This window comes from Oryx dammah, unplaced genomic scaffold (assembly GCF_014754425.2).
Source record: "Oryx dammah isolate SB20612 unplaced genomic scaffold, SCBI_Odam_1.1 HiC_scaffold_27, whole genome shotgun sequence".
In the NCBI taxonomy this organism is placed as follows: domain Eukaryota; kingdom Metazoa; phylum Chordata; class Mammalia; order Artiodactyla; family Bovidae; genus Oryx; species Oryx dammah.
The window spans coordinates 16,840,905-16,864,969 of NW_024070211.1; the positions used below are offsets into that span (position 1 = coordinate 16,840,905).

At 36.4% G+C, this 24,065-nt stretch overlaps 1 protein-coding gene across 1 annotated transcript in view; it reads right to left on the minus strand.

Moving 5' to 3' along the window:
• The window catches only part of PSMD1 (proteasome 26S subunit, non-ATPase 1), an 84,468-nt gene that overhangs the window by 14,049 nt on the left and 46,354 nt on the right, over positions 1–24,065 (minus strand). Inside the window, exons 17-19 of the mRNA XM_040228126.1 lie at positions 15,063–15,177; positions 10,303–10,419; positions 4,034–4,136 (exon numbers count right to left, since the gene is read on the minus strand). Coding sequence (XP_040084060.1) covers positions 4,034–4,136; positions 10,303–10,419; positions 15,063–15,177 — 335 coding nt within the window. The remainder of the gene's footprint in view (positions 1–4,033; positions 4,137–10,302; positions 10,420–15,062; positions 15,178–24,065) is intronic.

Consider the following 24,065-nt stretch of genomic DNA (forward strand, 5'->3'; position numbering starts at 1 on the left):
AACCCATGGCAGAGGCTGAAGAGGGTAGAAGGGAAGGAAAGGCTTCCTAGAAAATGTGATATTTGACCTAAGTTTTGAACCTGAATTTCCTTTTATTTCAATGAAATCTATCTTCTTCAGACTTAGAAACTAAACCTGCCTTTCGTTCTAACAGTGTGAGATTAATATAAAACAAGGGCAAGTTTATTTTACTGATAGTATTTGCACAGTTTTATAAACTTCAACTATAAACTTTCTTAATCTCCAGCTTTTCTCCATGAAGAGACTAAATCATTGAGTGAGTTCTCATAAACTTCAACTTCACTCATTTCTTTGAAGTTTCCCTCTCTGAATTTTCTCTACTACCATTAACTTCTGAGACAAATCATAGTACTAAGGTTTTTTCTAAAGCAAAGTGAAAAAGAGAAAGGAAATAATTTTATGCTCCTAATAGTGAACATGGCACTACAGAACTTTTAATAACACTAGAAAGAAATGGAAAGAAGCACCAAAATTTAATTAGCTCATCACAGATCAAACAGACACCAAAAAGTGGCGGAAGGAAAAAGGGGTTCAAAGAAGAAGAAGGGGAAAACACAGAGAGGACTTCTAGCAGAGATGGCAGAATAAAGCTAAAATGAAGACCTGTTCTCTCCCCAATTCCTTAACAAATGACTCTGATTTAGTAAAAACCAATGAACGAATGAGTAAAGGGTTGAAGTGTAAAATCATAAAATTCAAAATGAAGGAGCTATAAGAAAAAATAAAAGATTATAGAGTGGTAAAATGTTACTTCTAAATCCTATTTAAAAACCAATTACCAAAAATAGTCAATCTGAAAAGGCTACACACTGTATGACTCCAACTGTATAACATTCTGGAAAAGGAAACACTAAAGCTAAGAGATGGCAAAAAAGATTAGTGGCTGCTAGGGGACTGGAGATAGGAGGGAGGGAGGGATGAAAGGGCAGAGCACAGAGGATTTTTAAGGCAGTACAACTATTCCGTATCATACTGTAAAGGTGGACACATGTCATCATGCATCTATCAAAACCCACAGGGTGAACCTGAATACTAGAGACTGACAAAATCCAGTCAGTCAAGTATCAAGTCTTAGTACAGATACCCTGGAAAAAGCAGCAGCATAAAAGAAATGGTGGTAAGCAAGAATTCATTTAAATATGAATCTAAGACTAAACTGAGAACTATAATTTCACAAGAGAATGTATTTGTTATGAGCCATGACAACAAATCACAAGCTGATATCAAGACTGCTGGGAGAAATATCAACAGCTTCAGATATGCAGATGATGCCACTTAAATGGCAGAAAGCGAAGAAGAACTAAAGAGCCTTTTGATGAAGGAAAAAGCTGGCTTAAAACTTAATATTCAAAAAAACTAAGATCATGGCATCAAATCCTATCACTTCATGGCAAATAGATGTGGAAAATGTCAAAAGAGTGTCAGATTTCATTTTCTTGGGTTCCAAAATCAATGCAGATAGTGACTGCAACCACAAAATTAAGAGATGCTTGCTCCTTGGAAGAACAGCTATGACAAACTTAGTGTATTAAAAAGCAGAGACAGCACTTTGTTATCAAAAGTCCATACAGTCAAAACAATGGTTTTTTCAGTAGTCATGTATGGATATGAGAGTTGGACCATAAAGAAGGCTGTAGAGAGTGTGAAGTGAAAGTCACTCAGTTGTGTCCAATTCTTTGCAACCAAATGGACTGTAGTCTGCCAGGCTTCTCTGTCCATGGAATCCTCTAGGCAAGAATCTGGAGTGGGTAGGCATTCCCTTCTCCAGGGGATCTTCCCAATCCAAGGATCGAACCCAGATTTTCCGCACTGCACGCAGATTCTTTACTGTCTGAGCAACCAGGGAAGCCCAAGAATACTGGAATGGGTAGCCTATCCCTTCTCCAGGGGATCTTCCCGATGCCAGGGTCTCCTGCACTGTAGGTGGATTCTTTAACAGCCGAGCTACCAGGGAAGCCCAAAGAAGGCTGGATGCTGATGAACTGATGCTTCTGAATTGTGGTGCTGGAGAAAACTCTTGAGAGTCCCTTAGACAGCAAGGTGATCAAACCAGCTATTCCTAAAGGAAATCAACCTTGGATATTCGCTGTAAGGACTGATGCTGAAGTTGAAACCCCAGTACTTTGGCCACCTGATGCAAAGAGCTGACTCACTGGAAAAGACCCTGATGTTTTGAAAGACTGAGGGCAAGAGAAGGGGATGACAGAGGATGGATGGTTGGATGGCATTACTGACTCAATGGACATGAGTTTGAGCAAACTCTGGGAGACAGTGAAGGACAGGGAAGCCTGTCGTGCTGCAGTTCATGGGGTTGTAAAGAGTTGGACATGACTTAGCGACTGAACAACAACAATGACAATGTAAGTATAACATAAAAACCTTGAAAGGTGGCAAAGAATGAGAAGGAAGAAACTATGGCATGTCAATGTCTGTAATACTTATAACCACAGGAAAAAGAGAATCAATACTGTCAAGAACTGAAATGGTTTACTTTATCTGAAGTATCCATAGAATATTTTCCTTATTTATATACAGCTGCAATAACCTATTTTTAAACTGAAAAGAGAAAAATATAAACCATATCTTAAACACTAAAAATTTAAGCAGAAAACTCTCAACTTCTTGGAAAATTAAAACAAAACAAATGCCATTAGATAAATGGATTAAAAGAGAAGAGTATTTGCCTTAGAAACTTAGAAAACTGCACTAACATTATGAAAAAAAAAAAAAGAGAGAGAAAGAAAAAAAAAAAAAAGCAAATAAGAGTCAAGCCAAAATAATCTAGGGGGCAGAAAGACTAACAGTAGCATATAAACAAATATGAAGAGAAATCTAATAAATTTAATCAAGGAAAAGGTAAAACAATCAAATTAGAAAGGAGACAGATTTTTTAAAAAGCCTTATCTACAAGGGAGATTGCCTAAAATTATAAAATAAGAACACTGAAAATCTTGCTATGACTAAAAAATATTCCAAGTGGAAAATATGAAGAGGTTAACCAAAAAAACCTAAGATATGAAAACATTCAGCTTCTTTTCCTGATCTCATTCACTAGAAATATAAACACATTTCTAGTTGACCAATAAAATAGTGGTAGTAAATATGGTTAACAGTTATTAGAAGAAATTAAGATAACTAATAAGTTTGAGAGCTCACCTAATAATAGAATTACTATGAAAACCTTGAGATACTATTTTTTACCTTCCAAATCAGCAAAGATTAATAAAAAAGATTATATAAATTTTTATTCTTTTATGTATAATTCATATATTATATATGTGACTAGGGTACAGTTAGAGACAGAATCTCATGCTTTAATAATTAAATAGTTATGCTCACTCCCTTCTAATCCACTGAGTGAAATATCACCAATAATAACAAACAGTTAAAGAGTATGCTGCTAAATAAACCCAAAGTCCAAGGCCCTAAAACACACCATTCTATCTTGAAAAGTCAGCCTATTTCTTTTGAAACAAACCATAGCATAGTAATGACAAATGTGAATTCAGGAGCCAGTACAATGTGCTATGCATACTAGGCAAATATTGCACATATCTTACTTTAGGATGATTTGGCTGCTAGAATTTATCTAAAACATTTTCCTCAAAAAATTTCCAATGTCAACTTGTTTAAAACTGATACATACTAAGAAAATTAAAAGAAAAAAAAACAGCCAACACTCATCAAACACTTTACTAAGGTACTGGGATGGTTTTAATTGCTTTACATGTATTTTTAATCCTCCCAACACTATGAGGTAGACTCTACAAGACAAGAAAACAGACATAAAGAGGGGAAATATAGCTAGGACTGTAAAGGGACTGGCATTCAAACCCTGACATTTTGCAGCCTTAACTGTACTAAATTATTTCTATGAACTGCAGATTCCAAATTTTTTCCAGAAATAATTTGTCTCAGACTCAATTTCTACTTTGTCATATAGTCAGAACAGATATTTCATTAGATTTAGTTTAAAGAGATAAATAAATCTAGAAGATTTAAAAACATTTACCTGCGTCCAGTATGCCCTGGGCCAGAATAGCGCCAAACTTGGCCATGACATCATCATGTTTATCATTGATGACTTTGGAATACAGTTGTCTGAATTGATTCACCTAAAGGAACAAGAAAAAGAGTTACAGCCTAATTCTGTTCCCTTGCTGTGTGATTTTAGAGCAGGGAACAGGTTGCTCAAGTGATAATGAAACCTAAATTCTGATTCACAACATGCAAAGAGGGAGATGTCACGACTTTTCTGCTATCAGAGCACCAGTTCTGTTTTCAATCCTCATTCCACAGTGGATGATTCAGACTCGGGGGAATGCTGAATGCTATTTTGTACTGCACCACTGTTAGTCAGCAGGCTGAAACTGTGTGAGTGAACACAGGCTTCCACTGCACTGTGAATTAGGGCTATTCTGCTCACCATCCACCTACAGGGCTCCTATGGGGCATAGTCCTTCCATTCTACCTTAAAACAACCTACTCTTCACTGCAGCTGCATGAGTATGTTTGGATTTATATTCACGCATACAATACAGATTTTCATTATGCACACACATTAACTTTATGAGTAATAATTACTCTTACCAAAAGAACACACTAAAATGGAACACACATGGTGATACATTTCGGGAGAGATTATGGGTAATTTCTATTTGCTTCTTTATTATTTTCTGTATTTTCTAAAATTAACATTAACTTTTATAATTAGAAAACAGGATTTATAAAATATATGCTCTTATCAAAGTGCCTATGATTTTTGGGTGGCAATAAAGGAAAAATTTTAAGTTTCTTCCATGTCTTACACTTCTCTTTTCCCACCAAGCACTTTTCAAATGGTAGGTACTCAGAAAGAAGCCTGCTTGTTCAAGAAGGAATGATTATGGAGTTCCCCAAATCTGCCAAAAGCGGAAAATACCAAATTTGAGTTTCCTAACATAATGATTTTATCTACACTACATATTCTTTCAGAATCTCTTCACCTTTTCAGTTATCTTGGTCTGGGAGGCTATACTGCACTATAATACAGGATCAGACAACACTGGCTTATAAATACCTCTGCTCTAATAAGCTGTTTGGGTAAGTTCTCAATACTGATCTTTTCTGAGTCTCAGTTTCTTCATCTCTACAGAGATTGTAACACCTACACGGCTGTTGTAACGATCATATGAGGTAATATATACGTGAAGTAATGTGTAAAAAGCATTGTATAGTTCAGTAAGCACGGCTGTCTTACCATACCAGAGAAGAATCCCACCAGTCCTCCACGACTGTTACCTCTAACAAAACAATACTTCTTAAAACGGTGCTTACTTTTATTCACAGGCAGCAACAGAATGTGATGGGGAAAACAATGAGCTAACTGTGCCACTACCCAGCTTGTGACCATTAACAGGCCACTTCTCTACATCTTACTTTCTCTAACTATAAAACCCTGCATGATGAGATCATCACCAAATTCCCTTCCAGCTTTAAAAATCCTAAGGTTTGATGCCTTTACTCTGGTTCAACAGGTCAAATTCCTTTGATTCTGAACTTATTTTAGACGAACACTTACATTACCTTATATAGGATGGAAATTTTATGTGCTAACAGTTTATGAAATGGTTCATGAACTTATAAAAAGAAACACTGGACAAAGCACTGTATGTACATTATAATGAAAAATTTAAATATAAAACCACACCCAAAACAAGAAGACAACATCTGAAAGATGGAATTAAAAAAAAAATTCAATACAAATACATAATGGGTTTATCCAATTAACATTAAGTAGACTAGTACTTAAAAAGCCAGTTTTTGTTTATCACTTAAAAATTTTCCTCACATTTTATTATTTATGCAGCAGTGACTTCATTTTCATTATTATGATTCTTCATAAAGAATTTCATGGCTAAGGATTATGATTTTCTGACTCAACTTTATCAGTATGAATAATATGGCCCCTACAGAAAACAAATTAGAATTTGTAGAATAAAGTCATATTAACTTCCCACTTTATATCATGATAATCTCAAAGAAAAGATAATTAAATTTCAGACAATGATGTGATCCATGCTTCCTGCTGTGCTTGATTAAAGTCTATCCTCTCCAAATTCCTACATTTTAAACATTCATCATGTTTTTAATTCTATACACCTTATACTGTTGGGGAAAAAAAAATAACCCATGCTTGTATGCCAGAGAGAAAAATAAAGGTAGAGGGGAGAAGAGAATAAAATTCCACTGAGTCTTTTCTGTTGTTACATCACCTAGGTATGTCTCTTCCTCTCTTTTTTCCTTCAGTTTTCCAGGATATAGAAATGAAGCTTTACATCAGGGATCAGTTTCAGAGGGTTTTTCTTGCCCCCTTTTATCTTTCTACAATAATACATTAGCTCTTATGACTTCAACTAGGTCTCTTAATTCCTTCCACAAAATCCTTGAGACTAAATGAATTTTGGAATTCAGAATTCACAGTTAACATGGTGCATACACCATTAACTATGCAATAACCTCAGTGGAGTATGGGGGTAGTATCCCATAATTAACCAAATTAATATTTCTGAAGCAGCAAAATGACTGAGTATTTACCAAATGGGATAAAGGCTATAAACATGTTCATATGAGGTTAGATTTTACAGCCAAATGAGTTTAAAAACAAAGAAAATTCTTAGTTTTTAGAGTTTTCTGGAATTTGGAATTGCAGATAAAGGGCTCTGGACTTACATAATTTATCTGGACTGGCTCCTATTTTTTTCTTTAGTTCTGATTATTTTCCTATGTTCTCATCTTATCTCCAAATGACTTGCTATAATCTCAAACTTTATGTGACTAAAGCAAAAATTATCTTTCTTCTTTTTCAAGATATTCCTGGCAGTGCTATTATAATTTCCTCCTATCAATATACCAAATCATGTTTCTAGCTTCCTCCTCAATTTTATTAGCATTATTTTGTTCATGTTAGTTGCCTGTGCCTTATCTTTATATTACCACCAACACTTATAGTGTCTAAATCCCCTCTTACTTAAGGCAACAGTATGTAATATAGATTTCTATTTACAAATGTGTTATGCTGCAAAATAAACCTTATAAAAGTTGATGCTGATTTATTTTAGAACTGCAAAAGCTCATCAAACGTGGCCAAATATGATCCTACTTACAGAAGGGGTACATGTCAGTGGTGGGAGAAGCTTCCTTGTAGCAGGTCTTAGGCTTGATGATACTGGACAAGGATGAGCACTAGATCCTATTCTTACACTTCAATATTTTTATCTGATTCTATGTATGTTACTTGGTATATACATTTTCAAGTAACTGCTAACCATGGAGTTCATTTAATAAGAAAAACAGAAGATAGATTCTTCATAAAGAGGTTGGTTTTGGAGACAAAATAACTCCAAAGATCTATAAAAGAACATTATTCTAGTTAAATGGTTCTGATCCTCTAGTATAACAGCTTTTTAAATTGGGTCTGTAATCACCCAAAAGGGTGTGCAGGTTCTTAGGCCTATGTCTGTGAGAGAAAGAAACCGGCAGAAGAAAAGCAAAGATGTACTGGAGTTAGTTCAACTAAGACCACAGTGTGTAGAGCTTGGTGTAAAGACAGCATTCTATAAAAGGATGTGATATAGATCATGATTACATAAAAAACATTTCCTTCGGAAATTTCCATTGAGAATCTCACAAAATATCTCAGAAATATCTCTTCTGGATTCCTTTGAGGAAAGGGTTATAGTTTGATTAAATTAACATGTGACTTTTGATTTTAAGGCATTTTCACTTTATTTCATGGACTGGTTGTAACCTTGTGACTAGGAACCTGTAGCCTCAAGAACTTACTTCTCTTCAAGCTTGTTAACAGTTGTTTCTTTTCAGCAATAACACATACCACCCTGAGACAATATCTGTTTTTCTTTGCCTTGCTGTGAGGCTTGCAGGATCTTAGTTCCCTGACCAGTTTCTCTGCAATAGAAGTGTGGAGTCCTAACCACTGGCTCACCAGGGAATTCCCAGAATATCAATGTCATCTTCTTAACAATTATCAGATAAAAGAGAGATGATATAAACTATAGTCTACAAAGCTCTTGATCATATGCTTCAGAGCAGAAAACAATGAAACAGAACTTAAACTTTAAGGATTTATGAACAATTTATGAATTTATAACAATTTCACTCTAAGGGATAGCGTTTCCACAAAGAACATTTGTTGTATAAAGTTTTGCTTTTTTGTCATTGGGGTACACACTTAACCTTCCCCCATAGAATTTATATTAATGGCACTGGCTACCAGGTATAACTACATTTTAACATTCTGAATCAATACCAAAGATTCTGATACAATGTGAAGATGGAAATGTGTTCCACATATTCAAATCAGCTAAGACTTGGTTCAACAAATATTTATGAATGATTACAAAATAATAATTATTCTAATGCTGCATTCTTTTTAACTTTTTCTAAATATGAAAAAGTTTTACTTATTAGTACTTGGCCATTGTTGGTACACAGTTTATGGTTATAAAATCAAATCAGTGAAATCCTACAGCAGAGAATGGGAAGATGGTAAAACATCTGTTATGTTCATAATACATAAACATGAAAGTAACAGAATAAAAGTGAATAAATATCTGTATATTACTGTTAGGGGAGATGCATTCCATGACCAAACTTCCTTCTTTAATGACATTACTCAGTTGGATAACAAAGATCAACAGATGATCAAAAGCAGACATAAAAGATGCAAAAGCTACTCATATTATAACTGCTGTTAAAAACAAAACCCAAAAAGAAATGTGGTCTGTTTGAAAAGATGTTCTAGAAGTAATATATTATTAAAACAGGATACGAAGTTTGATTCTATTTCTGCAATAATCCAGTTTTTAGAAGTCTTAGAAATGATTTTGAAAGAGTAGAACTGGATTAAAAAAAAAAAACAAACCCAAAAAACAGCGACAAAAATGATAGCAACTGCTCAGAAACTGCAATTTATTAAACAAAGTTTCACAGAATAATCAATGAATTCTAAAATTATTTTTCTCCTTCACCCTCCCTTTCCCCCTTCCCAGTCTATCTACTTTGCTGAAAATAAATCTACCTGATGAGCAAAAAGACAGTATACCAATGGCATTTTCTGTTGTTACTCTCTTTCACTGCTTCTCATACAGAAGCAGAAATAATACAAGCTTGTTAAATGCCCTAAGTTTAAATTAAGAATTAAAAGATCTGAAATTACTGCATAAACTATATACATCTATTACATTATGTCAAACATGGTAATTTTAGTATATGTAAATAAGATCTATACATCATCTGTTTCTCAACAAAATGAGAAGTTCTGGCTGAGCTGCCAAGATACATTAGACACAAAAGTCTGAAATAAGGTCTGAGAGGAGACCCCATGAGATTTTAAAATAGATGCCTTGAAATCTGTTATAGAGTCACCCACATGGTCTGTGTGAGGACTAGATGATAGAGGATATGTGAAAAGGACTTGAATGGGGAAAGCTGGGCTTTAAGTCTTTCCTCCCAACTCCAAGCCTAGAAATGGGCTTCAGGGAGACTACGCGGTGGGCTTAATACGATCAGTGGTCACTGTGCACTGACATCTGACACATGAAGTGAGAGGCATTTGCTATTTACTGAGGCACAAGCAATGCAAGAGGGAGGGAGAAGAAAAGGAAGGAGGGAGAGAGAGGAAGAGGCAAGCAAAGCTGCAATGAAACATTACAATCCGACCTGCAGGAAGGGAAAAACATGCAAGAGTTGTGGATAAAGAAAGAAAGTCTTCCTGGAGCCACTTGAAACCCTGCCCAAGGGCTCTCCAATGAAGGCAACGACATTCCTACAGAGAATCTGGATGAGCTCCTTTCTTAACTGAGACTGTATACACTATATAAAGTGACTGAAGAACTTTTTTTATTGCCTCAGAGGACGGACCAAAAAAGTCATGGACCACTGACTTTGTATCATGTATTAGAGGAACAGGTCATCCCGCTGAACAAATTTTAAAAGGACAGCAGAAGGCAGAAATTAAAGTTGATTTTTATGATTTTGCCAACCCATGAGTTCTAAATTTTTCAAGTATGGCTATGTAGCTGAATTAACAAAGTGACCATAAATTTATAAAAAATGCATTCAAAGAATATTATATACTTAAAGCTTTCCCATTCTCCTACTTCTTTACTTCCTATGCACTGTGTTCACAATATCTGAGGTAAAAATGTACTCAAGAGAAGATAAGCTACTAAAGAAAAGTCTGAACCAGTTCTCTCCTAGAGAATATTTTTGTCCACTCACCTTTGGACAAGTGATTTCAGTCTGCTGGATCATGATGAGAGCCGAAGCTATGAGAGCTCCTTGCCTCACATAGTTCACAGGGTCATTTGTCATTGGTTCGAGCAAATTAATTGCTTCCTGAAAGCATAAAAAAAACCTTTTAATAAAGTTCATGTAGCTAAATTTTCAAATTAGTTACTGTCTTTCTAACACAATATTTCCATCTAACATTGTATTCACAAGTTAATTTAAGACTACTTGGATGTAAGGGTCAGAACTGAGCATGCTTTAAGTTTCAATATATCTGATGGTAAGTGAAAAGGAAGCTTAGAGAACAGGAATGCCCCTGCCTTCGGGTAAAAGAGGTCAAGAAGAAAGTAAGAAAAAATGAGATTAATGTTTGATAAACAATATTATTTTCCAGGTGCAGTGGAAGATATTTTATATATTTATTATATATTCAGGATGAAGAGGGTATATTCATCCTAAGTATATAAAATACCTTCCACTAAAACAATAAGAGCAATAGAAAACAATCTTTATAAACAAAGAGACAGTTAGAAAGGTAAATTGCCAAAAATCACCTAAGTGTAGCAAACTCAGGCCAGTCTGACTCTGTATCCAACTTCTTTCAAATACTAGAGTAAGATAATATCTTAAGATGATTTTACAAAACCTAATTTAAAAAATTAAATAAATCAAATCTAAATCAAAACAAACAAAAAACAAACAGAACTCTGAAAACAAGATTTTACTTGCTAGTAGAATGGCAACACAAATTAAATAGGATTAGAACTAATTCCATGGTAACACTTTGAAAGACTCTATATGGTAGAATTTTCCAAAATATTTACCAGGATTTTCCCAATATTAAATTCTTCAGAATATCAGTTCCATGAAAACAAGATTCCTTGATTAAGTAAGTTTGGGAACTCCGGCATACTATATATTAACCCCCCTTGCAGATTCAGAAATGTATCTAGCACATCAAGGGCTCCAGGACTGTATCAGTTTAGTTTGGCCGCTCAGTCGTGTCCGACTCTTTGCGACCCCATGAATCGCAGCACGCCAGGCCTCCCTGTCTAGCTTGGTCATAACTTTTCTTCCAAGGAGTAAGTGTCTTTTAATTTCATGGCTGCAATCACCATCTGCAGTGATTTTGGAGGCCCAAATAATAAAGTCTGAGACTGTTTCCCCATCTATTTCCCATGAAGTGATGGGACTGGATGCCATGATCTTTGTTTTCTGAATGTTGAGCTTTAAGCCAACTTTTTCACTCTTCACTTTCACTTTCATCAAGAGGCTTTTTAGGTATATATCATAACAAAAGGTTTAAGAAACCTAATTAAAGGAACCACTAGTAAACAGACTCACAGATTTAGAGAACAAACTTATGGTTGCCAGGGGAGAAAGGTGGGGGAAGGGATAGTTCAGTTCAGTTCAGTCGCTCAGTCGTGTCCAACTCTTTGCGACCCCATGAATCACAGCATGCCAGGCCTCCCTGTCCATCACCAACTCCCGGAGTTCACCCAGACTCATGTCATCGAGTCAGTGATGCCATCCAGCCATCTCATTCTCGGTCGTCCCCTTTTTCTCCTGCCCCCAATCCCTCCCAGCATCAGAGTCTTTTCCAATGAGTCAACTCTTTGCATCAGGTGGCCAAAGTACTGGAGTTTCAGCTCTAGCATCATTCCTTCCAAAGAAATCCCAGGACTGATCTCCTTCAGAATGGACTGGTTGGATCTCCTTGCAGACCAAGGGACTCTCAAGAGTCTTCTCCAACACCACAGTTCAAAAGCATCAATTCTTCGGTGCTCAGCCTTCTTCACAATCCAACTCACATCCATACATGACCACTGGAAAAACCACAGCCTTGACTAGACGGACCTTTGTCGGTAAAGTAATGTCTCTGCTTTTGAATATGTTATCTAGGTTGCTCATAACTTTTCTTCCAAGGAGTAAGCGTCTTTTAATTTCATGGCTGCAATCACCATCTGCAGTGATTTTGGAGCTCCAAAAAATAAAGTCTGACACTGTTTCCACTGTTTCCCCATCTATTTCCCATGAAGTGATGGGACCAGATGTCATGATCTTCGTTTTCTGAATGTTGAACTTTTTCACTCTCCTCTTTTACTTTCAACAAGAGGCTTTTTAGTTCCTCTTCACTTTCTGCCATAAAGAGTTTGAAATCGATATGCACACACTACATATTTAAAATGAATAACCAACAAGGTCCTACTCCTTAGCACAGGGAACTCTGCTCACTGTTATGTGGCAGCCCGGATGGGAGGGGAGTTTGGGGGAAAATGGATACATGTATATGTATGGCTGAGTCCCTTTTCTGTCCACCTGAAACTATCACAACATTGTTAACTGGCTGTACTCCAATATAAAATAAAAAGTCAAAAAAAAAAAAAAAGAGAGAGAGAAAGAAACCACTAGAGCTTTGTATATTTGATCAAAAACTCTTTTGCTCTATTAAACACTCTGCAGGAGCTTTGTTTAGCACCTTTTACAAGGTCCTTAGGTAGGTATAAATCTGGAAGAACAGAACAATGAGTTTATATGATTATCAAACTTATTTTAATACAGTACGTAATTTCTCAAATGCCTTTTGTTTCAAAGCCGGGTAAATGAATTGAATCCTTTTTTGGGGGTGGGGAGTAATGATTTCCTTACATGTCAATTTATTTATTAAAAAAAAAAAATCAAGAGTGATTAACAGATAAAACAAACATCACATAAGTTCATTCTTTCTCACTTCCCTATAAAATGTAGTGCTGTTGTTTAGAAGAATAAGTTTTTCAAATATTATTCATATATTGTTTATGATGCAGTCATGATAAAAATCTAACAAAATTTCCAACTTATAAGTTAGAAGACACTAACTTGGCCTTTAAAGTATGTGATATAAGCTCAAAAACATATTTTAGAATAAACAGGGTGTTTCAGGTTTTTCAGAAAGAAAATTAAAGTGCCAAACTTCAGACAGATATTCATAAGTAGATCATATAAACTATCTAGAAATAAAGCAGACTGGTTTAGTAAGAGTAATGAAAAATGTTCATTGAATTAACTTGTCAGATGCTGTGTCCCAAAGAACATTTGCTCCTAGATACCATATTAAGTTCAGAATAATCTGGAAAGAAAAAAAATCTAATTTACATTTAACTTATGAGGTCTGACATAAATGTCTACTAAAGACCCGAGGGAGAAAATACTTTGCATAACATTCAACAATATTTTTCCTTTATTTATAGAACAGATATGTCTGGAAAAAAATGAAGGCCAATTTCTATAAACTGTATTTTATACACAGAATGACTTCTCTAATAAAATTGAAGATACATTCTCATGTAAGAAATTCTCCTCCAAAAAAATGAAAACATTTAAAAACAAAACTGTGAGGGCAGAAACCATGTCCAACTTGCTCCTCATCATATCCTTAAAATGATCTTCCCTCTATCATTCAACTGACAAATGTTTACTGAAACTCTACTATGTGTCAGGTCTGACTTCAGGTTTTAGCAGTGAATATTTGCTTCTCAGGGACCCTACATTTCAGTGGAGAGGAGACAGACAATAAATAAATAGGTCAAAATAAAATAAAAAGTCAAAAAAAAAAAAAAAAGAGAAAGAAACCACTAGAGCTTTGTACATCCCAGCATTTGTTCATTGTATTTGACCAAGAACTCTTTTGCTCGATTAAGTCATAAAAGTATGTCAGGTGGTACTAAGTGCTCTGAAGAAAAATAAAGCAGGGTAAGGAGACAGAAAGGGAATACTGGAAGGGCATGTCTCTTTATAAATTTTTATACAATTCTTGCCACACAGTGAAAATGCCTATTTTAATTTCTAGCTTCAATAATGTTTTATGGGACTAGGAAAAATTATTTGTATCCAATACTAACCCTCCTTATTAGAGAAAAGTCAAGCAAGTTAAAATCTAATTCCTGGAATCAATCAATAAACTAAAAATTATGCTTTAGTTTGGATAAGAAATGATTTCTAAAACATGGCTCCATTCTGATGTAAAGACTCTGGGGATATAACCATTTTCCTGTTCTTTCTTTCACATACAGACACACACTTGTGCTCTGTTAAAAGAAAAAGTATACCTTTTGAGGAACTAGCCAAGATGTGTTCATGTGTGCTATGAAAGGCAAAATGTGGTGATCATGTCATTGCTGTTGATCAAGAATACCTGTTATTAAAACACTAGTGCATTTCTTTATGAATCTCACAAAAAACTGTTTTTGAATCATCAATGTGCCTAGCCCAACTCTTTCTGTCACTTTTGAGGGCTTAACAAATACCAGGTTACCTATTACGTTCTTGAGGAAAAAACAGACAAACAGCAGTTAGGTATAAGGTTAAAACACACACACACAAAAATCAAACTGAACTGACCATGGTGGTCTCAAGAAGAACTTTGATTTCCACAATACTAATTATGCAAATTAAATATGTGAAATAACAATGTAAAATGGCCAGAGTAGTTCTTCAAAGAGAAAAATATTTTCTCTTCTTTTTAAAGAAATCAATGCTTTTCAAAAAATTCAACAGCATTGTTTCTACTAGAGCCACCCATATAATGTGGTTTGTTCTTAAATCGCTTTCAGCAATCCAGCACAGTAAAGTGGGGAAGTTCGGGAAAGCTTAGCTTGCAAGGCAAGTGCAGCTTACAGCACACTTGTATTTTTACAGCTGTTCCATAAACTCTTCTGCTAGGGAAACAGTGTGGCGCCAGAAAGAGCTGCCGGCCTGGCTTTGGGCTTTACCTTGTTTCCTGTACCAGCACAGCAGATGCCCAGGGCCATGGCAGCTCCATAACGCACGTGTGGATTGTAACTCTCTGACAACAAGGAAACAACGCTAGGGCACTGTTCAGGGGTCCTGATGAGAAACAGAGACATATTTTAAATCAAGATGGAACAACTTTAATCAATTTTGTGAAAGTTATGGCAAATAACAGAGTTATATTCAACACAGAAGTTGCCAGATTAAAAATCTCCAACAGAATTCTAACATTGATATTAGAAATCTATCGTCAACGTTCAGAGACTGTAAGCAAAGAAAGGAAAGTATCAGGTGATCCCTCAACCACAGCTCTGCATCCCAGCATCTGTCATTCCTTGTGTCTCCTCCCAGGTGGGAAACAGCCATGGGGGAAGGGGGTGCAGGCAAACTCTGCTCTGCATCCTCTCATAACTGCTGCTTACTCTGGGTCTTGTTTCAGAAGACACATGTCACTTACAGAGACTCCAACATGATTCCAAATGATTTAAATCTTCCAGTTATTACTCTGATGGAATAATACATTGGTAAATAGGAGTCGGTATGAAAAGAATTCTGATTTTTGTTTTCTGTCTTCAGCAATTATTTTTGTGTTGATAAGAAAAGAGAAGTTGTTCTTTTCTTATCCTCTTCATATTTGCAGCAAATAGAGAAAAGAGGACAACCCTGACAAATGAAGTATCTCATCTCCTCTCTGAAAAACTATCCTGTTAGGGTGGTTACTTGTGAGGAGCAGCCTGATGGGTATAATAACTGGATGAGAGTGTAAGGGGGGTTCTGAAAGGCTGGTGCTGATGTTGAACGAGGTCTGGTCACACAGGCTGTTCAGTTGTGAAAATTCACCAAGCTTAGGCTAATTAAGTGCATGTTTTTAGATGTATATTATACTTCAACAAAAATGTAAAAAAAAGACTATTCACATATTACATCTCAATAGAAAGTTAAAAAAAGTATCTTGTTGTGAATGAAAGCAGTTATTACATACAGACCAATTCAAACCTATAATTCTATGCTGAAACTGTCCTCTAGCCTCAAACCCCAAAGAATGGTAAATTCAAATTTCCAATGAAGTAGAGTCAAACTTATGAAAACTGTCTATAAAGGTGAATTTGGGGGGAGAGGCAAGACAGGGGTAGAGGATTAAGAGTACAAACTACTATGTATAAAGTAAATAAGCTATGAAGACACATTCTACAACACAGGGGATATAGCCAATATTTTATGGTAACTATATATGGAACACAGTCTTTTAAAACCGTGAATCACTATGTTGTACATCTAAGACTTATACAATATTATACATCAACCATACCTCAAGAAGGTGAGGTGGGGGGAAGAACTTTGCTGTAAGGGAAGGTTGGATTATTTCCTAACTTTATTATTTTAAAAAAGTGTAACTCATACCCAAAAGTTCACTCAAAACAATGTGAAAACCAGTTGGATATTAAACCCAGGAAACTGATTATACCTAGAGTTCTGACATCCAGATTTCTTCACTGACTTTTCAGGGAGCTGGTAGCACAGAGAACACTCCACCCACTTTGCCCCTTAGCTGCAAGGACAGGATAGTCCAGGGAAAAGTGACTCACAAAGAGTTTATCTGAAATGTATCTAAAATCTTATTTTATGACTCTCCCCTTGTTAAAAGTATTACGCTTAAAAAAAGGAATTAACTATTAATATAAACTATTATGAGGTTTAGAAAAAAATTTGCCTGTGAACACAAATACAGAGCTTTGTTTGGGAGCCTAATCAGAAAGCTTTACTTAGTTTATTACCATAATGACTGAGACAGGCTGTAAGGGCTATAAACTCAAGAGCACATTAAAAAATTCTTATATGTTTCTCAGTCTAATTATAATTATTCCAACTCTGACACATTCTTCAGAAAATCTGTTAAGACAAGGAATGACAGACTCATTAATAAATTAGCTTAGACATTCAACTTCTTTAAGAGCAAAATAAAATAATGCATGACTGCTAAGTCGCTTCAGTCATGTCTGACTCTATGCAACCCTATGGACTGTAGCCTGCCAAGCTCCTCTGTTCATGGGATTCTCCAGGCAAGCATACTGGAGTGGGTTGCTATTCTCTTCTCCAGGGGATCTTCTTGACCCAGAGATTGAACCTGTGCCTCTTATGCCTCCTGCATTGGCAGACGAATTCTTTACCACTAGCGCCACCTGGGAAGTCCCCAAATCATAACGTTCTACTGCTGCTGCTGCTACTAAGTCACTTCAGTCATGTCCAACTCTGTGCGACCCCATAGACAGCAGCCCACCAGGCTCCCCCGTCCCTGGGATTCTCCAGGCAAGAACACTGGAGTGGGTTGCCATTTCCTTCTCCAATGCATGAAAGTGAAAAGTGAAAGTGAAGTTGCTCAGTTGTGTCCAACTCCTAGCGACCCCATTGACTGCAGCCCAGCAGGCCCCTCCGTCCATGGGATTTTCCAGGCAAGAGTACTGGAGTGGGTTGCCATTGCCTTCTCCGATAATGTTCTAGGTTTACTTAAATTTTTCAACAAGCAGCTCTCAAAGGACAAATGAATTTTTCCAAGCAATGATCGCAATGCAAACATTGACTGAAAGCAAAACTTCCTTATGTTAATCTTTATCCAAACACATACATACATGCTATTGTTATTGTTTAGTTGCTAAGTCATGTCCAACTCTTGTGACCCCGTTGACTGTAGCCTGCCAGGCTCCTCTGTTCATGGGATTTCCCAGGCAAGAACATTAGAGGGGGTTGCCATTTCCTTCTCCAGGGGATCTTCTAGACCCAGGGATCGAACCTGTGTCTCCTGCATGGGCAGGAGGATTCTTTACCACACAGCCATCAGGGAAGCCCACACATACATGCTGGTAAATATATACTTTTTAAAACTAAGCTAATAAATGAATAAATGACAAAATCATATCAATATTGTCAATATTTTGCAACATGTAATGAAATTAATGGATATCAGCATCATTATCAGACTGCTAACATCATGAAAAGAAAAACAACTAGACCTTATACCTTATGCACACTGCCAGCCTCTCCTTAAATTAAAAAAAAAAAAGAGACAGAGAAAAGAAGAAATGAGTGAAAAACTGACTCTGAATTAAACCAAGTCATTATATGTATCAATTTATAAGAAATACAGAAGACCAAAAAACACATTATATTACACAGAGATGCAATGGGGGTAGGGAGGGCTAGGCAAGATATGGAGGAAGAACGTGCAAATTAGTAGAAAATACACTAACTCTTTAATAAGTGTATAAGTTCATAAGACTTTCATTCAGTTGTTTTAGATAATTCTGACATTCCTTGAATGTTAGTTTTTCTACGTAAACATTTATCTCTTAAGATAACATCATAAAATAATTTCTGTATCTTGTTTTAATGCCTTTGGATCAGTGTAATTAAGTATTTAAATGACTAATCCCTGATCAGCAATAACAGTTCATCTGTCCCCATGAACATTTCCTGCTCTATTTTTTGGCTAGTTTATAAAAGTTTAGAAAGTGAATAAGAGATTTAGAGATTAAAAGAGAGGTGATAGTATACACTTTGAATTTTGTTATCATCTCAATATAAAAAAAATATAAAATATTATCAGAAAAATAACTGAAAAAGAAAAGTTTCATCTCCAAAAGACAGTGTCCCTTGAGATTCTGTATCCAGCTACTGCTATTTACAGTTTTTAAATTAGGTTTTACTGTAGTTTTTTACCATCAATTTAGTATTTAAAGAATTATCCTTCTACAACATGTAAAGTACCATAAGGAAAACAAAACCACACAGACCCTACCTCAAACCTTATGATTTTAGTCCTATTTTTAATATTTCTTTTTTATCATCTACTTTGAAAAACTAAAAATTATTATAGCTTTAGATAAGCTTGTGGTTATGTTTCCAAACAGATTAACTGCTTTCAGGTGATGCCAAAATGGAATGAAATCTTCTCAAAGAGGTAAGAAGAAAGTAGATTCATAAGATTTATATAAAGAAATCGCTACTTCACTATAAGAAGTGAAAGTGAAAGTCATTCAGTTGTATCTGACTCTTTGTGACCCCATGGACTATACAGTCCATGGAATTCTTGAGGCCAGAATACTGGAGTGGGTAGCCTTTCCCTCCTCCAGGGGATCTTCCCAACCCAGGAATCAAACCCAGGTCTCTCACATTGGAGGCAGATTCTTTACCAGCTTAGCCACAAGGGAAGCCCAACAATACTGGAGTGGGTAGCCTATCCCTTCTCCATGGGATCTTCCCAACCCAGGAATCGAACCAGGGTCTCCTGCACTGCAGGCGGATTCTTTACCAACTGAGCTATCAGGGAAGCCCGTAATAAGCAACGAAGCTCTTAAAAATCTCAGAGTGCATTTCTGAACCTAGTGTAACATTCAAAAAGTTACAGCATTATCAGCATATCTCTGAGCCCTGCCCTTTAAATAAGCAAACTAAGAAATGAAAAATTCACTAGAGGGGGCTCAACAGCAGAACAGGCAGAGATAATACCATCTTTCTTAGGTTAACTGAGAACTGAAGTTAAGTTGGCTGAGACAATCCAATCTGAGGAGTAGAAAAAGAAAAGAATGAAGAAATAGGAACAGAGTCTGACAGACCTGTGGGCATCACAAAACACATCAACATATGCGTAAAAGGAGTCCCAACGGGAGAAGAAGAAGAGAAGGCTGAAAGAATACTCAAACAATGGCCAAAAACATCCCAATTTTGATGAAAGACTAGAAACTTAACAAACTCCAAGCAGGATAAACTCAAAGAGAACGGTAAACAAAAACGACAAAGACTACACTCTAGTAGGAGACGGACAATAGTAAGTGATAGAGTAAGTAAAAAGCTGAAGCTCTATGGAGAACAAAAAAAGTAAATCATGGTAACTGACCTTGGAAGAGCCAAGAAAATGGGGCATTTTGCAGCACACTGGTGCAGTCAGGGCACCTTCAGTGATGAAGTGACATTTAAGCTAAGGCAGTGAAGAAGTGAGCCAAGTGGCTATCCAGAGGCAGAATACAGGCAGTGGAAACAGCTCATGCAAGGGCCCTGTGGCAGCATGACACCCAGCATGTTTGAGGAGGGGCAAAGACGCCAACAGTTTGATGGTAGTGAAGAGGGAAGAGCAGATGAAAACGGGGCAGGTTATAGGAAACTGGCTTTTACTATGAGTGAAATGAAGGGCTGTCAGGATTCTAAGCAAAGGAATGATATGATCTGACTTGTTTAAAAACAGTCATTTTGGCAGCTCTACTGAGACCAGAGGTAAAGGTAGAAAAAAGGCCAATTAAGAGGCTACCTCAGAAATCTGGTTAAGATATAACAGTGACTTGGAAAAGGTTGTAGTCATGAACATAGAGGGGAAAAGTTTAAAATTTGTCACCTGATGTGAAGAGCCAACTCATTAGAAAAGACTTTGATGCTGGGAAAGATTGAGGGCAGTAGGAGAAGGAGACAACAGAGGACGAGATGGTTGGACGGCATCAATGACTCAATGGACATAAGTTTGACCAAGCTCAGGGAGATGGTGAAGGACAGGGAAGCCTGGCATGCTGCAGTCCATGGGGTCGCAAAGAGTTGGACACAACTAAGCAACTGAACAACAAAGTTATTTTAGTAGAATGTTGGGGATAAAAATCTGATTACAAGGGTTACAGACTGGGTAGGGAGTAAGAAGGAAAGTGGAGTAAAAGTTGCTCAGTTGTGTCCAACTCTTTGTGACCCCATGGACTATACAGTCCATGGAATTCTCCAGGCCAGAATACTGGAGTGAGTAGCCTTTCCCTTCTCCAGGGGATCTTCCCGACCCAGGAATCAAACCAGGTTCTCCTGCATTGCAGGCAGATTCTTTACCAACTGAGCTATCAAGGAAGCCCAGTAAGAAGGAAAAAGGATAGGCAATTATCTAAAGAAGTCAAATGATGAAGGAAAGAGACTGAAGGGATAAAGAAGGGTTTTATTTTTCATTAAGTGGTAAACCTGAGCATGTCTGCAAGAAAGAAGTTAAAGCTGAGAAAACGAGTATTTAAGGCATGGATTCTATGCGTGAAAAAGATACTTTATTTAGCAAGATTGCAAATAGTATCATAAAGAGTTGGGATTAAGAACTTAGGTAGAAGTTAGTTATGGAAAAGAGGGATGACAACATGATCCCAAAGAATAGGATGGATGAAAAGACATTTTAAAAAGAAGTTGAAAGCTGACTGAGCTTTCAGACTGGCTTAAGCCTTTCATGAAAATAAGCGGTAAATTCAGTCATCAGGGGAGTATGAGCACAAAGAGTCTAAGCAGAACAGACTAAGTCTAAAACAGCTACTCTTATTAAAGTTCAGTTATTTCACTGATCTCATCAAAAAAGAATGAATAAGAAAGAAAAAAAAATGTCAAGATGTATTTGAGCTGCAGTCTAGGCCCTGTTGAAGGAGCTAGTCTTACCTCTACCATACCTATATTGTGAGTGAGTGAGTGAGTGAGTCACTCCGTTGCGTCTGACTCTTGGCGACCCCATGGACTGCAGCCCACCGCGTTCCTCCATCCAGGGATTCTCCAGGCAAGAGCACTGGAGTGGGCTGCCATCACCTTCTCTATCAGTATACTGTTTCCACCCTTTTGCCCCCCACCCCCCCCCCTCTTCTTTCAACCTGGCTTCCTTTCCTCCAATGGAAAGGAAGCTTGGAAATCTTTGAAGACCTGAGAGATTTTCATTTACTCTGTTAGTACTTGGATCTGAAGTTCTGTGTCTCTATAGGAGGTTTTCTGAGAGACTGTAATCTTATATTTAAGGGAGTGTCTGATTAGGAGAATCAGGTTGGAGTGTCTGATTAGAGAAGGAAATGGCAACCCATTCCAGTATTTTTACCTGGAAAATTCCACGGACAAAGGAGCCTGGCAGGCTATACAGTCCACAGGGTCGCCAAGAGTTGGACACGACTGAGCGACTATCACTCACTCACTCACAGTTTGCATCCCCCATAGATTATAAATTATATATAAAGGCAAAACATGCTTATTCTGTTCTTCACTGTATCTCCACAAACAAATGGAACTCAACAACTGCTTTACACATGAATGAATATGCAATGAATACAATCCACATATTGTCAAAGATTCATTAATGTGTTAAGTGTTTGAAAGGTATCATGACTGAGAGGTAAAAACTACCCAACCAGCCAACTATCCTTGGCTGATATTTAAATTGCCTTCCTAGACCTATAAAAGGTACTACACTGCCCCTTTAAGTAGAAGACAGATTATATTCAACAAAACAAAAGGCATCAGGGATTAAAATTCAGTATTTTAGGAAAAAAGGCACCAATTAGGTGTTTTGGTTATAGTCAGATTAGAGTTTGAAACTGACCTTTAAGCTACTTATGTAAGAATTAATTTATCTGGAGTTCTTGATAAATTAAGTTAATTAATTAAATAAACTCATCTAGTTCTATTCTACACAAAGTTTCCAGATATTTGAAATCTCAAAAAAAAATGCATTTCACTTATTCCAATCATCCAGAAAAGAGCTGAAAAAAGATTAAGCTCTCAGCTGGTAAAGACTCTGCCTGCAATGCAGGAGACCCCGGTTCAATTCCTGGATTGAGAAGATCCACTGGAAAAGGGATAGGCTACCCACTCTAGTATTCCTGGGCTTCTCTGGTAAAGAATCTGCCTGCAATGAAGAAGACCTGGGTTCAATCCCTGGGTTGGGAAGATTCCCTGGAGAAGGGAAAGGCTACCCACTCCAATATTCCATGGAGAATTCCATGGACAGAGTAGCCTGGGAGGCTACAGTCCATGTGGTCGCAAATAGTTGGACACAACTGAGCGACTTTCACTTTCATTTGAAGCTTTATTAAATATGTTATAGTCATCACTATACCAATTACCATACCACACAAGAGTTGTGGAGGGCTGAGTTATGAGAGCTACAAGTCTCTATTCTGACTAGAACTACATACCTGTTCTTTTTAATTCCTGTTTTTTCAGTTGGCCCTATTCACTATTACCAAAGAGCCGTCCATCTTTTAATCTGTTACTCTATTTTGGAGAAGAGAGGGAAATGTGTTTGTTAAAACTGTCTCAAGAGTGAATTTATCACTGAATATTATTTTGTACTGCTTAGATTTACTACCATGGGCAAATTTTTCATTAAAGACAGGGGAAAGACAAGTTTTTGTGTGTGTTTAGTATAAAAAAGATTTGAAGTGGTGACTTACTGACGGTCTTCTACCTAATGTGCATGAGGTTTAAGAGCACAGATTTAGTTATTTGTCAGTTAGACTCATCTACTCTTTCCTTTAGTATTATTATTTTGCTTTCTCTCTTGATTTCAGTTATGCTTCTATTAACTCAAAGTTGTTGTTAACTACAACAATAAGTAGTTGTTCTAACTACTTATGGTCCCTAGCCATTAAGCTAATTAAAAATACAAATATAAAATAAAAACATTCTAGGAACCAATTTTAACTACTTTTAGTTAAGGTTTAAAAAAAGGAGTGAGTGAATGTGGGTAGAAGGGTTAGTATTGACACAGAATTATATAATAATAATGGTAGGTATTTTTATAATATACTCAATGAATATTTTTAAAAACTTATCTGTAAACACAAATTGATGAAGGTTTACTTCATACACGTCTTTTCATTAAATATAATAATGCTATTTCCAATCTGACATTACTCATTTTGCAGCTACCTACCTGCCTGCATGAGCACAGAAGCCAAACTGTGGTTCAGAATAAAGCACTATTTTAAGGTATTTCCATATTCCTGAAGAGAAATTCTGACACATTAAAATTTATCTGATTATTCTTGAGGATTATTTTGTCTTCACCCAAAATTATTAGTAAATATTTTTTTTCTAAAATAAGTTTGAGTTAAAATAAAGCAGCAAATATTGAATAAAATCTGAAGTGCTCAGCAGAACTGAACAAAATATTTTCTGGTAACTTTCACACAAGCTAAGGAACATAAATTTGAAACGGCATAAAT